At 54.7% G+C, this 16190-nt stretch overlaps 1 protein-coding gene across 3 annotated transcripts in view; it reads right to left on the reverse strand.

Moving 5' to 3' along the window:
- Positions 1–2356: 2356 nt before the first annotated feature.
- Positions 2357–16190, reverse strand: part of TMCC2 (transmembrane and coiled-coil domain family 2) — a 38674-nt gene continuing 24840 nt past the window's right edge. For 2 of the 3 annotated variants that reach the window (XM_063114466.1, XM_063114468.1), the window contains 3 exons: positions 5903–6843; positions 4467–4602; positions 2357–3914 (listed from right to left, as the gene is read on the reverse strand). In XM_063114466.1, the coding sequence (XP_062970536.1) occupies positions 3603–3914; positions 4467–4602; positions 5903–6843 (1389 nt within the window). In that variant the 3' untranslated portion in view covers positions 2357–3602. Of the gene's footprint in view, positions 3915–4466; positions 4603–5902; positions 6844–15553; positions 15737–16190 lie in introns of those variants that run through there. The other variant, XM_063114467.1, reaches the window with a different exon arrangement.

The raw sequence follows: 16190 nt of genomic DNA on the forward strand, positions 1-16190 counted from the left end.
GCTCTTGGCTCCTTGCAAAGAGGTAACGTGGGCCTCTACTGAGCCTTAGACTCAGTCACCATGAGCCTAGTTTCTGTAGGGTCAGCCTTAGACTTTCTGAGCAGTTCTTCTGCACCTTAGCATTCCATGGGCTCAGAAAGGAGTAGTAATAACAGCCTTAGGTTAATCCATTATGTTCTAGGCACCGTGCTAAGGTCTTGACATGCAGAAAGCCAAACTTCTGTGCTTAAACCTGTGAACCAGTGTCATTTCCATTCCTATGGGCAGATGAAGAGACTGGTCTGAGTGGCTGGAAACTTGTCTAAGGTGACTGCCAGCACGGGGATTTCAGCCCAGGTTTGCCAGCCCCTTAATACTGGGATCAGGACTTCATTTAAGGGCCCTACCACTGAAGGAGAAATTAAGCCTGCCACAGAGATCCTTCCAGGTGCCCCCACTATAGCTCCTCTCTTCTCCCACCCTCTGGCCCAAAGTCTCTCCTTCCCTCCCTCCCTCCACAGCCCAGAACCACTACAGAGTAACTTGGGCTGGAGGGGTTGTCTCCTCCCACAGGCCTGTGCCTGTCGGCTTCATTGTTGGCCACAGCTGCACCTGGTGTAGCTCCACTGTTTTGATAAGGCTGGCAGGGAGTGCCAGCTGTGCACGGGCACAATAAACATGCCTGCTCCAGGCCAGCCACCTGCCTGCTCAGTGCTGCTGGAGCAGCAAAGAGCCAACTCCAGACAGAGATGACCCAAGTCGGGGGAAGTGCCTGGCTGAGCCCTCTGGCCCCTAGGTGTGGGGCCAGGACCTGCAGGGCATCTTTCCCTGCTCTGGGAAAGGGCCTGCCTATTGGTTCTGCACTCTGAAGGGGTGTCCCCTGAAGAGGAGGCAACCCTGATTCAATGTCTTACCCTATGAATTCTGGGAGGTAGAAGAGGCCTGGCCAGAGTGGGGGTAAATCACCCCCTTCCTGCAGAGGGAGTCACAGTTTCCGACACAAACAAGGAAGCATCAGTGACCATTAGAAGAACAAAACCCAACCCCCCTGACAGGGAGAGCTTTACTAGTTACCCCCACTGTGACTGTGACAATGAAGCAAACAAGGTCTGGTGTGCTGTCCTGTCCTTTTTGCAGAAGATGACCTTGTATAGCTGGGGCTGATCTCCCCACCCCTCTTGGACTGTTTGCTCTGCAGCCTCAACATCAGCTGAGAATGACCCCTGCCCTCCCCACTTTCAGTGTGGACTGTGGCAGGCAGTGACATTTAAGAGCCAATTCTGGGAAGGCACCTGATCTTGGTGAGGAATGTGGGAAATGTCTGTAGCCTGGAGCAGCCACCCCCCACCTGGGGCCCAGGAATGTGGGCTCTGGGCCTCCTGCGGCCCCCAGCAGAAGCGTACGCCTGTGGTAGGAAGAGAAAAGGGTGCAGGGTCCAGGAATGACACTGTTGAAATTCTTGTAAGGTCACCTGGTGAAACTCCTACATTATCCCGAGGGTGAGGGTGAATTGTCAACGCCACCCTCCCATGGCACCAGCATGGAGTCCTCTGCAATCTGGTTAGGGCACTGTCCCTGACTCCTGCGGTCCTCTGGAGCCTGAGGCCATGGATACAGCTGCAACTTTTGATGTCAGACCCACAGAACTGCAAAGTATCAGAGCCATTTGAAATTAGCAGCTACTGCACCCATCCCATATTACAGATGTGGAAACTGAGGCCCAGAGAGGGGATGTGAGTTGACTGAAGATGCACTAATTATGGGCCAGGACCCAGGTGTGCGGGCTCTGGGGTGGGTGCTTTTCCCACCATCCTTCCTGTTACCACGATGCTAGAGATCAGCATCTCCTGATCTCCAGAAAGGAGACTCAGGTGGCCTCTCCCAAACTCCCACAGGGCCTCTGCTGGGCATCCAGTGCCTTCTGGGGTGCCCTTCTGCGGGAACTGCCAGAAGTAGGTGCTACAGCCACAGAGCAAACACTGAGGGCCTGGTTTGGACTGAACCCTGAGAAAGTTTTCGAGTAAGGATTCTGCTGCCCTCTTGTGGCCACACCTGCGCACGACTACTGTCATCCAGGCCCTGGGCTGCTTATCTGTTCCAAGCTATGGATCTCTCTCTCCCAATTCCTCTCCTCCAGAAAAGCGTTCCAGGAGGGCTGAATGGGGCTGGGAGGAGTGGATGTCACCCCACCCTATTGCATCACTTAGGCCAGAGTTATGGCTGTTCGAAGCAAGGTGGATGATGCCTTGTTCAATGCTGGACCCAGCCTGTGTTACCCAGAATGCTCAGGTGTGGGGAAAGACTTCATGGTTTCCATGGAGACAACCTAATCAACCAACACTACACAGGATGGTTTGAAAATTTAGAGGACATTTATTTCTCGGGAAGGTCCACACAGCTGGCAGGCACTGTTTTCCCCCGCTCTAGGGGATTCCTCTGTCCTTTTCAGAGAAATCCCCTCTCTTCTTGGAAGTGCCCATGGGGAGGCTGGGATGTGAAGAGAAACCATACACAACACTCCAGAGCCTTAAAAAAATAAAGCAATAAACAACCTCCTCCACACAAACACACACTTACAAAATAAATAGACGTATAAAAGAGGCCACGCTCCTCCCATCCTGGCTGGGGGCTGCTTCGGGAGAGCGGTGCTGGGTGGCTCTGTCCCACTTCTCCCAGCCAGGACTATGCAGAGGCTAAATGGTATGGAAGTGCCTGATGAGCCAATAATAAGCCCTGGCTTCAGAGAGAGGATGGGCAGGACCTCTCCCTGGAGTTCGGCGGGGAAGACGTGGGGGTAAGGGATGAGGAACAAATAAATAAATAAATAGAACCCAACAGGCTCCCAGAGGCCTAAGGGCTTAGACTGAGGCTTGGAGCCTCTGGGGCCTGTTTCCCTGAAAATAGCAGATCCAGAGACAGGCAGAAAGAACAGCAGGGAAAACACAAGACCAAGGCCACAGCCCACCCGGTCTCCAGAGCCTGCATCCTTCAAACCACAGAAAAGGCCAGCCCCAGAAGCCAGCTTCAAACCAGCTCTAAAGGGAAGAAGGGTGAGGGGTTGGCTGAGCTCCCAAGTAGCTGCTCTGGGCCTGCTCTCTGGCTCCGGAGGTTCCCGAAGCCTGGGGACCCTGCACTCCCTGCAGCCAGCAGAGCCTCCCCCCTCGCTCTCTTGCCTTCAACCTGACCACCTCCACCGGAGGGGACCATAGTTGCCTCCAGGGTGGACTCTGCCCGAGGGAAGCTGAGGCAGAGCCCTCTCCTATTCTATTCTTCAGTGGCCTTCCTGATCTGGGGCAAACCGAGGTCAGCTGGGAGGAGTCCTTGTAAGACTGTAACTAATCAAAACAACCCAATCCTGGTGTCATCCTCTGCGCCACTGGGCCACAGGTGTCCCCACTGTCTCAAGCCAGGGCTGCACTCTAAGCTCCCTTCAGGCCAACAGGGAGAAGGGGTCAGACAGAAACAAGTACAGAGAAGGGGGCAGGAACTGCTGGAATGGACAGTTTGGGCAGGAGGCCAAACCGGATACATGAAGAAGTCCAAGGGAGTCGGGAGTCCTTGAGTTCCTCCTGAAGAAGTGTGGCCAGCTGGGGCCAGAGAGCACGGCACAGGGCGCTGGCCACTCAGCTGGGCAGCAACACGTGCTCCAGGAGGTAGGTGAGGGAGTCCCAATGCTTCCAGAGGAGGAAGAGGACGAGGACCAGGAGGGCGGTGCTGGTGATGCGCAGGCGCGTCTTCATGAGGGGCGTGATGAAGTTGGCAATGGTGGATACGAACACCAGCAGCACGGCCATGAGCGCCAGGATCACGTTGATGAACTTGCCCAGCAGCGCCCGCGCGTTGGCATTCTCCACACCCTCCAGCTGCACCACCTGCTGCTGTTGCTGCTGCAGCTCCAGCTTGGTGACCCGGGTCAGGCAGGACTCCACGGCCTCCTGCGGGGGACGAGGGGTTGGCACATGGGTACTCAGGATGGGCGGGACCCCTAGGCCAAGCCCAACCTACACCACTGAGAAGGTGACAATACACCGGGTCCCCTCTCCAAAGGCCAGGAGGGGTGTGGGGGGATCAGCTGCAGCTGGGGGCAGAGTCCTTCAATGAGGACTCTGAGGAGGATGCCAGGAAATGGGAGTCTTGATTAATATGGGAAGGAGAGGAGCTGGTCCAATCCCAGCTCCCTCTTGAGGCAGGCTGGAGCCTGGAAATTCTAATTATTCATCTGCAAGGCTGTCATCAAAGAGGTGGGGGGCACGGTGGCCCTCGCCCATTGGTGCGCCTTTGTGCAGTGCACACTCGCGGCCTCAGGCCGGGCCTTGCTCTGATCTCCACCCCACCCCAGGCTGCCCTCTGCATCTGTGCGCCTATCTGCCCCAGCCAGTGGAACTGCCTGCATCTGTCATCCCCCACATGATAAAGCCCTAACCCTCTGGCTGCTGCCAGCTCTAGCAGCACATCTGGGGCCTCCCTAAGGTCGTCCCCAGCCCTACCTGGATGTCCCGAGCCCTCTCATAGGACTGGTAGGCGACCTTCTCCTCCATGCTGGCCAGCTCCTGCTTCAGGTTTGACATCTCATTCTGGTGAAGCTCAGTCAGGTCGTTGAGCTGCTCCTCCAGCCGCTCATACCTAGCAGATGGAGGAAGAGTGACAACGGTCCTGGCTCCCCAGCCTCCCTTCTCTCCCCAGGATCGGTTCATTCATCCTCTCAACAAACAGTGACTCCATCTACCCCACGTGTCTGGCCCTGTTCTAATTTTAACAGCAACGATGATGGAAGCTACTATTTACACAGCACTTCTTACGTGTAGGCACTGTGCCGAGCATTTTACCCACATGACCTCATAGGATCCTCACCACGACCCCATGAGGTAAGTCTAGCATTGTCCCCGTTTTACAGATGAGACTGAAACAGAGAGGTTAAGGAACCTGCCTAGGATCACACAGCATGTGAATGGAAGAGGTAAGGACTGACTGACTTCAACCTGGGCTCTTACGCCCCGGGCTAAGATGCTCTCCCGGGTATCAGGGACACAAGGATGTAGAGGACACAATCCCTGCTCTGAAGGCACAAATTACGAAAAGATGACTACCATGAGGGGATTGGTTAGTTTTTAAGCAGGGTTCCCCTTCAATTTTTCCAAGTCTTCTTCATATACATAAAGAAGGAAAAGAAAAAGTGCTAGCTAAGGAAGCGATCACTCAAAATCCCAGAGATAAGTACCAAGTGCCATACGCGAGGCACAGAGTTGGGGGTAGGGAGCAGACTCCAGCTGGATGCCAGGCTGACTTTAGGAGCTTTTATGTGTGTGTGAGTGGCTGGCCGGTAAGGGGATCCGAACCCTTGACCTTGGTGTTACAAGGCTGCACGCTGTGACTCTAGGAGTTTCGACTGGATGTTCAAACCTACCATGCTACCTATTCACACACACTGACTTTCCAGGTTTGGACTCATTTAATCTTTACAACAACCTTATGAGGTAGAGATTAATGTTATCCCCGATTCGGGGACAAGGAAACCAGGTGCAGAGTGTTAGCTAGTTTGCTCAAGGGTTACAGTAAATAACAGAGCTGGGACTTGAACCCAGGTAATCTGGCTCCAGAGTTTCTCCAGATGAGAGGCCAGATAGCTGGTCCCTGCCTCCGTTTCCCCTTCTGTACACTAACCACATAACAGTCCAGGCAGAGATGTTCAAAGCACACTCAGATAGGCAGAACCTTCCTTCCACAGGTCTTCCAACCCTATCTTCCAGCTGCCCAGTCCAGTCTGGAGAAAGGCCCTTCAGGGCCTCCTCTTGGGTCCTTCTAGCAGGTCAGGACCCTTCTAGAGGCTCCTCTGCGTGCCTCCACACCCCGCGTCTGACACCTGGTGCACATCACCTGGCCCCAGGGTCAGGCTGGCAGCAGTGGGAGCCAAGCAGGCACTTACCTGTAGCGCTCCTCTTGCAGGCACTGGGTCATGTAGGTGTAGTCCCTCTGCAGCTGAGTCTTCAGGTCCTCCATGGAGTCCTCCAGGTGTGACTGTCCCTCCTTGATCTCCCGCAGCTCCTCCAGCAGTGTGTCCAGGCTTCCAGGGGCGCCATACAGCGTGTTGGACTTGGGGCTTCCCAGTGCCCCACCAGGCCCTGCCCCAGAGTTGCTGCCTGCCCCGGCTGAGCTGGCACTGGCACTGGAACACTCGTCGTCACTGCCGTACTTGGGACTGGACACAAGCGTGGCACTGCCGCTCAATGCCCGTGCTGCCTCCTCGGAGGGCCCATCTTCCAGAGGGTCCTTCAGGTGGGCAATGTTGTCGGCACTGCCAAACTTGTTGCGGATGAGGCTGGCAAACTCCCGGGGCTTGGACACCACAGCGGTGTGGGTGGCCTGCGAGAGGCCCGAGAGGCTGCCCTTGACACCCTCCACCACGCCGCCCCCGAAGCCACTGATGCCGGCACGCACGTTAGCGCCCACGTCCTTCAGCCCCTGCTGCATGTCCCGCAGCACGTCCTTGGGCTGCCGCGAGGGCCCGTTCTGCTCGATCTCCTTCAGCCGCCGGCGGTAGTGCTCCAGCTTCTTGTGCAGCTGGGCGATGGTCTGGGCCGACTTCTGGTTCTTCTTCTCAAACACCTGCTTGATGCGCGACACCTGCTGCTTGTCTGCATTGTTGGCCAGCTTCAGGTACTCCGCCACGTTGTCGTCCCGTGCCTCCTGCTCGATTTTGATCTGCTCGGTGATCTTCAGGATCTTCTGGTGCAGGTGGTCGATGGCAGCCTTGGTCCGCTGGGGGTCCGGTGCCCCATCTGGCACGTCCAGGCTGATGGGGCCGTCGGTGTCACCATGGCCGGGTCCAGAAGGGAGGCTCAGGGTCACGAGGTCTCCTTTGTCGACCTGGGGAAGGAGGCAAGCAGAGGAAGCATGGATAAATCATGACACCATGGGAGTGGCCAAGGATACCTCTGGATTTGGTTCCTCTACCAGGAAAATGGAACAGGATGAATAGGAAACTTCACGGACACAGTCCAGAAGAATACAACCACCACTGCAACAGCATTCCCTCACAGCTACGTACCGGTTCGCCACTTCCAAAAGGTCCTCTCACATCTGCTCTCTACCCAACCCTTGCAACATCCCTAAAATGCAGTCTAGGTAGATCTGCTCCTCCTTTGGCCCAGGGAGGTCAAGCAAGTTGCTCAGGGACACACAGCTAGGAAAAAGACAAACCTCCAGCCTAGAACTCTTAATGCTCCAGCACATGGACCAAGCAGGTCTGAGGCCTCATCAGAGAGTTACAGGGTTGATTTCTGAGACAAACTGTCTCTGTGTACTCAACATCCCCATAGGCTTCTGCCTTGAGCAGGCCTGTCCCTCAAAGCTGACCAAAGCCTACCCTTTGGCTCCGTGTCTCCCTGCCCTCCCCATCCCTTTTTCACTAACATAGCCCAACAGGTCACCCCACCCCTGCTGACACCTCTCTGGGCCCCTTCGTTACCTTCCAGCTCTCTGGAGTCATCAGCAACCTCTTCCGCTTCATGACAGTGGGAGCAGCAGCTATTCCCAGTTACCCAGAACTGGGAGAGAAGCACACACCCACCCACCCTGATGGTCAGGTCCCCGAGAACTGAAGCCCCAGAAATAACTCACAGGCCAAAGGGAGCAGGGACCAGTCTGGGGGCCTGAGGGCACCAGCTGCCCTGCTTTGAAGGGGGTGAAGGCACAGGAAGGAAATGGCAGCCCCCTTTCCTCCCCACCAGGCAGGCTGGCTTCCCGAGCACATCAGGGTGGCACAAAACTCGGAGAGACAAAGAAAGGAGAAGAGAGACTGAGAAAGGATGAAGGGGAGGGAGAGAACGGAAGGAAAGGTCACAGAAGATAGGAAAGATGGGAAATGCAAGGTCAGATGAAAGTAGGCAGGTCTGGAGCCCCCACTCTCCCGGGGCCTGGTTCCCCCTCGGCCTGCTGGAGGATCTCTCTGTCCACAGCCGAGTCCCCAGTGTCTTATCACCATATAACGACGGAAGCAGCAGGAAACGGCTCAGCCCCATGTATTTTTATACACAGCACACCCCGAGTAAGGCTGGGTCAGATCATTCGCTCTGTGTGTACAGGGAGGGCAGAGGCAGGGTGAGGTCTGTGTGGGGGAAGGGGTTAAACACAAAGAAAGTGGCTTGGTCACACGCACCAGAACTGGAAACAGCTTGTGCCAATTACAGGCAGAAGTCACTTGGCTCCATTTCTGCCAAGGTGCAAAGTTATCAGAAAACATGATTGAAAACAATGCCTGCCAAACTCAGGAGCCAGGGGAGGGTGGTTCCTCTGTGGGCTTCTTCTGGGGCTTTTTCAGGTCACAGTTCCCCTGGGAATGCTGGGGACAATGACAATCCCTCCCCCAGTCTCTCCTGAAGTTGGGACTTTTCTCGTGTTTGCTTTGGGTCTCCCCTCATGCTCCCTTGCCTTCCCCGCCCGGTAATTCATACCTTCAAGACTCTGCTCTTGAGAACGGCTGACCTCTCATCCCCAAGGAGCCAATTCCACAGTCTCCCTCAAGTGGTCTGTCCGAGGTCTGTCACACCAGTCTGATTTAAAACCCCACCTTGCAGTTACCCTCCCTGCTGGACCATTCCCTGCAGTGATGGCCACCAGCCCGTCTCTGATTGTTCTGTCAGTGCCCTCCTCTGCAAAATGGGGGTCATAATGTCTACTCTCAAGTCTTTTGCCGAGACGACGTGTGGCAAGCACTCAGCACAGTGTGGGCATACAGAAGGCACTCATTAAGTGCTGAGTCTGGATTTAGGCAGCACAATCCTTTTTCCCCCCTGGGGGCGGGGGGGATGTCTGTGATCAAGCTGGCCTAAACTTTTTTCAGAGATTATACTAACAAATTTTCTCCATATTGATAGAACTACATTAAATTAAGTTCCATATGTAACACATAGTCTTTAATAGTAAAGAAGTTGGCCCTCTTATAAAGCTGCTATCGTTTCCACAGAGGCCCAGCCATCTTCCACTGTCTTCCTGGGGCTTTGAAAGAATATCCAGAAAGTGAGTCTGATGCGCAGCTCCAGGCCCTCCGCTCGTCTCTGTGGGGGACGTCTGTCCCGCCTGCTCAGGAGAGTGTGGGAAGAGCAATGAGGGGTGGACGTGAACATGCTGTGAAAAGCGAAAGTGCTTTAGGACTATGAGGGGGTGTAAAACAGCAAGTTCCCTGCCTGCTACAGCTCCTCTCTGGCAGCTTGGGCCATTCCTCCCTCCATTTGGCATCTGTCTGGCTTGCCAATGGAAAAGCAGACTTGAAGCTGGCTGGGAAATCCCATGAATGAGAAGAGAACAGACACTCCCGGGAAAAAACAACCAGGCACAGACTCGAGAGGGCCAGCAGTCCTACAGCAGGACACTAGCTCCTTCCTGTCCCTCCACGGAGGCCTGGAGACCTCTTTGGTGACATGAAGGTCTACAAGGCCTGGATCAAGATGGTCCATCTCCAGAAATCCCCACTTTGTTCTTCTCCCCAGGAAGGTCTCAGCTCCACCAGCTCCTAGGGAGGTGGCATCTTGCCCCTGTGGCCTCTCGGCTCTTCTATTCCTCTTGAGTTACTATTCTAAATGTCTTGGACAAAGGATAAAGATAACAAAAATTACTACCACTCATATTCACTGACATGTGCCAGGTACAGCTCTAAGTGTTTTACACGTTAACTCACTTAATCCTAGTAACAACCCCACGAGGCAGGTAGCATTATTATTCCTATTTTATAAGAGGAAACCGAGGCCCAAAGATGTAAGTAACTTGCCCAGGGCTACAGAAGTAGTAAGTAAAGGACTAGAATTTGAATCCTATCTGGCCTTGGAGGGCTGGGCAGCTCCTGCAGATCCATGGCTTGAGACGACTATGCCTCCATTGGTCTCCCCCGAGTAGCCTGGTCTTCTGCCACCTTTTCAGAAAGCGCAAGTGGAGATCAGTGGTTCTCAACTGAGGCCCAGCCCCATCCCTTTCCACACCCAAATGCAAGTCCTTGGAAATGTCCAAACAGTGGCTGCAACAGTTAAAATCACCTCTGAAGACTTACTACTGCGACATCTCCAGCTTTCCTCACCAGAGCTAACGCCTGATCCTAGAGGTCTCCATGAAGACTTGACTTGCCCACCCAGCACCACTCGAGCTTAGGTGCGTGCATGTGTGCAAGCATGAGAGCGAGGGAGAGAGAGAGTGGGTGCCTGGGGGAACACCGTGCAGAAGACACCAAGATCCTCTCTGTGGATTTTGGTCTCAAGACGGAATCATCTCAGCAACCGCTTCCATCTGAATCAACTCCCTGGAATACCCCCCACCCTCCACAGCCCCCCTCCACCCCGTGACTGCCTTGCCAATCGGTGACAGACAGACGGATGGAACCTCTGACTAACCTGAGAGATCCTAATGCAGAGACTGAGCCCGCTCCTGCTTGCAGCCTGGAGCCCAGCCTCAGGAAAGCGCCACACCATCCTCCTCCTCAGATCCCCCAGGCCCCACCCTGGCCACCTGGGAAGTGGGGAAGGGATTCAGGGATGAAGGCCGAGCTTGCCCAGAGCAGCAGCCTGGGCTGAGACACTTCTCAACCCCAGGCTGTGGTGGCCTCACTCTTTGTGAGGTGCAGACCCCACAATTATCACACACAGATCTGACCTCATCACACACAGGCTGACCAAACCTAGGACAGGTTTTTCCAGGGTTTGGAGAACAAGGAACATCTGGAAATACGACATCCCCCTACCTCTCCCCTCCAGAGTCTCTAAGGCCAACCCCCATCCGTGGGGGGAACCCTAGACCTCCTAGGTCCCTGAGAGGCTGAGCTGTCCAGTTACAAATGGAAAAGCAGAATTGAAGCTGCCTGTGAAATCCCAGGAATGAGAAGAGAGTAGACATTCCCGGGGCCTGACGGTAGGATGCAGAGGCCTAGGGCTAGGGTCCTGGTCCCCTTGCCTACCCCTCTTCTGGACCCTAGGGTCTAGACTCCAGCCTGGGAGCCATGCAGCAGCACACCAGCTTCTTCCTGTCCTTCCATGGAAGCTGACAGTGGCTGCGATCTGCTGGTCCACTGTGAATCACAGAACATCCCCATGAAGGAAGGTGGGGAGTTCTCCATGCCTGACTTTCCCAGGCACACAAACCCATGGCAACAGTTCCCTTCCAGGAATGGAGGGTGATGGGGTGCTGAGGTCAAGAGAGCCAAGGGGCTTGCAGACAGGTAGAGGCACAGAGAGGGATATGCTTAACAAAAGAAGGAAAATTAGAGAAAAAGATGAGAAAGCTGTTCAGAGCAATGGAACAGGACTAAGTATGAGAAGAGGAGAAAGATATTTGCCAAAAAAAAAAAACAACCCAGCAATGAGACAGGATAAGGGCCCGGCAGGGCAACGAAAAGGGCCCTAACTTTGGAGTTGGACACTGATTTAGAATCCTGGCTCTGTCAGTTGCCAGCTGTGTGCCCTTGTCTATGTCACTGTCCTTCTGAGACTCACTTTTCTCATCTGGAAAAGGGGAGTTATTCTCACTGCCTCAAAGGGTTATCAGGAAGATGAAATGAAACACTGAGTAAAGGGGAAATGACAGGTGCCCCAAACAAACACGAGCAAAGGAAGGGACAGTTCACACATCAGCACAGCTATCGTAATACTTTTCAGAAAAGGAAGTAAGTGTTGGCTTGGCTGTGCAGAAGTTGGAACCCTCGTGCATTGATGCTGGGAGTGAAAAATGGTGCAGCCCCTGTGGAAAGCTGTTTGGTGGTTCCTCAGAAAGTTAAACATGGAAAGACAATATGGCTCAGCAATTCCACTCCTCGGTATACACCCAGAAGAACTGAAAATGGGCATTCAGACAAATACTTGCACACAAGGTTCACAGCAGCACTGTTCACAATAGTCAAAAGGTGAGCATAACTCGGATGTCCATCAGTGAGTCAACGAAATGTGATGTTCCATATAATGGAATACTATTTGGCCATAAAAGGGAATGAAGTACAGATAATGCTCTAACATGGATGAACCTCAACAACATTATGCTAAGTGAATGAAGCCAGACACAAAAGGCCGCATACTGAATGATTCCATTATGTGAAATATCCAGAGTAGTTCAATCCAGACAGAAAGAAGATTAGTGGTTGCCAGGGGCTGGGGGAGGGAGGAATGGGGAATGACTGATTAATGGACACGGGGTTTCCTTGCCAGTGATTAAAGTGTTCTGGAACTAGATGGTCACACAACCTGGGTGTGGAGGGCCAGGGCCCTCCAACTGCTGGCCTAGGGTGCAGCTCTACCATGTCACTTCATGGATTGGGTCTGTGAGAGGGTTGGAGGGTCCCTCATCTCACTGTCTCATGTTCAACAGAGCAGCTCTTCCTAACACACTCACAATCTCCCTGTCCTGAGGCTGGGTGACTTAAAAGAGGAGGATTATGGACCACTCAGCCCCCAGTCACTAGCAAGCAGAAATTCCCAGGGCCCCCCAGCCTGGTGCAGGGCACAGGTGGACTACACAGGCGCCACTGCTCCTCTCTCCAAACTGTAACAGGGCCTCACTTGGCCCATGCCGCCCAGCTCTCTCTCCATGCCCAGCTGCCAGCACCACACCTGGAGTGTGGCCCCTGCACCATGGTGTCCTCACCCCATTCTCCTGCCTGAGGCTGGCCACTCCACACGTACCTGACCCTGGTTGCACCCCTGTGAGCAGGCTGAGCAAGCTCTGAAAAGAGAACTATGGAGGGCAGGTCATGGTTCATCCATGATCCCCACCCATGCAGGCAGTTAGGGAGGCCATATCATGCCCCCTGCTCAGGGAGCCCACCAGCCAGGACTGGGGCCATAGACCTTGTTCTGTATAAAGACCAGCATCCAAGAAGTGCTGGTGAGTGTTCTGGATGCGCCAGAGGTGATGGTTGCACAACCTGGGCATGGAAGGCCAGGGACCTCCAATTGTTGGCCTGGAAATTCTGATATTCTCGAACTGTCTGGGATCCAACTTTCCCTATTTCTCCCTGTGCTCCAGTGAGACCTATCCATGGCCCATGCACACCTGGGGGTACCCCCTCCACGTGGCCTTAGCTGCACCACAGACTCGCCTCCCTGCCCCCTTACAACAACACTAAACAAAGCTGGATTAGGCACTCTGCCAGATTACAGGCACTGCCGGGATCAGGGCTCCCCAGCCCTGGCTCCCGTGGCCTTCCCACAGCTCCCACCTCCTCCTGGGCATGAGCTCAGTGTCCTCATGTTAACCTGGCCCTGAACTTGGGATGTCAGCTCTTCCTCTTGCATAGTAGCCCAGCGGCCTGAATCCCTTAGGTCTGGGAGACACACAGCAGACACTGTCAGACAGAAAGTGTCCAGGCTTAAGTGAACCTTTGTGGAAGGGAGGAGAAGGGTACTAGCTATGTAAAACTGTGAAATGTGAATCGTGGTTCTCTCTCTTCAGCAATACAAATGCATGAAACATTCTTCAAGATGGACCACAGAAACAATTACCACTTACAAGGAATGTGTGCTCCACACCTGTGCTCCCAGGTGCACAAGAGACTGCAGAGGGCTCTCAACTGTTACCCCTCACCCTGCAGTGGCAGCCCATCCCAGATTCACAAGGAGCTCCCACTAGGGTCCCCACAGCAGGCTGACATGGAAGAAGGGGCCTTCCTGTGCTAGCCATCCGCTCAGGGGTTGGAAAGACAACGTTAAGGTCACTATTAGACTCCCCCTGCCACCCCCAGCCAAAAAAAAAGGAAGGGGGAGGAGGAGAAAAAGAAAAAAAAAAGATCTTTTAGGGTTCCTATGCATCCCTTAGGAGGCAGGGCAGCCCTGTCATCCTGGGACACCACACCCAGAGCTGTGGCCCCGCACCATGGCCTCCTCACCCCACTCTCCTGTCCGAGACAGGCTGGCCAGTCCACAGCTACCTGTCGCCAGTTGCACCCCTGTGAACAGGCAGGGCAAATCCTGACAGGAGCACCGTGGAGGGCAGGCCATGCCTCATCCATCCAGAATTAGGAGTCGGTGTCAGCCCTGACTTGTCTATGGGTCTGGAGCAGGGTCTGTCCTTCCAGTGGATAAGCCCAGCAGGCAAGCATGGCCCAGGGACCGTCAGGCCTGGGTGACTCAGCAGAGATGCTTTGATCTGCTGACTGTTGCCCCGTGACTCTGATTTCAGCGGCCCTCTCAGGATGGAGAACACAGATCCTCTTTTTCTGCGTTCCCAGAGGGAAAGGGAGGTAAATCAGACCAGGATGGAGAGGAAAACCCATAGCCAGCTAAAACTTTTCAGCCCAAAGAGGTAGTTTGACTTTATGGTGGAAATGGGAGGGAGGGAACCTGACACTCCCCACACCAACCTGACATTCCAGCTGGAGCAGCTGGAAAAACTATTCCAGCCCTTGGTCCTGTAGTCAAGGACTGCCCCCATTCTCCCGACTCAGCGGGAACAGGCTTGCTGGGCTGGTGGTGCTCGCTCTTCCCGGTGGGGACAGGTGGGCCACGTGAAGCTGCTCAGTCCAGCTCTGCATGCATCATCACAGCTGACCCAAGCACTCCCAGGTGGGCAAAGGTCTAGGAGAGGGGAAAGAGCCCACCTAGTGTCTCCATTGGTGCCTGGGAGCCCAGCAGGCTTTTCTCCAGAGGGCAGGAAGCAAATGATTAGTCACTTAATGAAGTACATATGGGGCAGTATGTACACCTAGGTCTTCACCTGGGACAGAGTGGGATGAAACAACCCTTGCAGTGAGGCCCCAGCCACCACACAGGTGATTCGAGGGGCAGAGCATGCCCTCAATGGCTTTATAAGGCACTTCATGCTGCTACAGGGATTTCAGGGTGCAGACCAGACAGACAAGGACACACACACAAGCTCTTCCTCCTGCCCCAACCCCGAGGGCTACTCTCTCTTCCTGGTGGAGAGACACTCCTCTCATCTAATCCTTCCTTGGTCTGGTCAAAGCCACACCCTACCCTCAGTTCCTCAGTTCCTGCCCTGCTGAGAACAAGGCCCTTTAGTCCACATGAATGTCCTGCACTCTGCTCTTGTCTCCTCCCACCCACAGACCCCCAGCTCGGGCTCCAGAGCTGCCCTCTCACCTTGGGGTCTTGTCCATCCTCCACCCTCTACATGCCCCCAAAGTGTTCGGTGCCCAAGCACTCTGCTCCTTCTGCAGTCTCCCCATTGTTCACCTGGGGCCAGCGCTATCTGGACCTTCACACCCCCCTCTCCCTGTCACAGTTCCTCCATAGACAGAGTGACCACAACCAGAGACACCCCTCCCATTTAATTTCACATCACTGCTCTAGCCCTAGTTGGGGTGTCATTAGGGCACTGGTTTCTGGAGACATCTTTGCAAGGGTCCACTTGTCCTCCTGCACAGGGTGGCCACACCCGACCCCGGGGGCTCTCCCAGCATCCATCAGCTTCTGCCTCCTCCTTTCCTGAATCCACAGAGTTCTCTATACTCACAGAAGAGAGGCTGCTCCCTGAGAGACCAGAGAATAAGTGCCAGCCCACCTGACAAACTGCAGAAATGGCTTTCTCTCACAACCCCTGCCCACCTCACCCCGTGAGCCTCTCTCTTTCCACCCACCAGCGGCTTCACCTGTGTGGGCACCATCTCCCGAAGCTGTGCTGGTGATGAGGTACCAGGGGCTCTGAGGCCCCAGCCATCCAAGGATTGTGCCAGGCCCCCAGGGTCACAGTCTCGGGGCTGCACTGGGCTTGCCATGGGAAGCCGGGGTCTGCGAGCAGGTGTGCCTGAGCTCCCAGGCTCTGCAGCCGCCATCTCCAGTCTGAGGCCCAGTCAGGGGATTAGGGGCGGATTGCTTTGGGAGATTTCCCCCTCCCCCAGATCTCATAGGCTGCTCCTTCCCATCTGGCAGGAGACGTGGAAGAGCACCGAGCTCTGGTGGGGTACCCCTCCTCATGTCCAGCTGCTGCCACTGAGTTCAGTGTGCATGAGGATGCCCAGGTATGACATGCATGGATGGGGGGAGGGTGGGTAGCAACCAAAGAAAGATGACAAGTGCACTTTCATGTGCACCCACCTAGTGGGTGCTCCATCCCTCTCCTCCTATGGTCAGAAGACCCTCTCACCAACAGAGCACAGTCTCATCGACTCCCTGCTTCAGCTCAGAATGGAGTGGGCCTCCCAGCCAGGCTTCCAGGATGGCGAGGAGCTCTCAAAAGCCAAAAAGCCTGGAGCCTAGAGCGGGGCTCCCTGGCAGAAACAAACACAG

This window comes from Cynocephalus volans, chromosome 11 (assembly GCF_027409185.1).
Source record: "Cynocephalus volans isolate mCynVol1 chromosome 11, mCynVol1.pri, whole genome shotgun sequence".
NCBI lineage: Eukaryota > Metazoa > Chordata > Mammalia > Dermoptera > Cynocephalidae > Cynocephalus > Cynocephalus volans.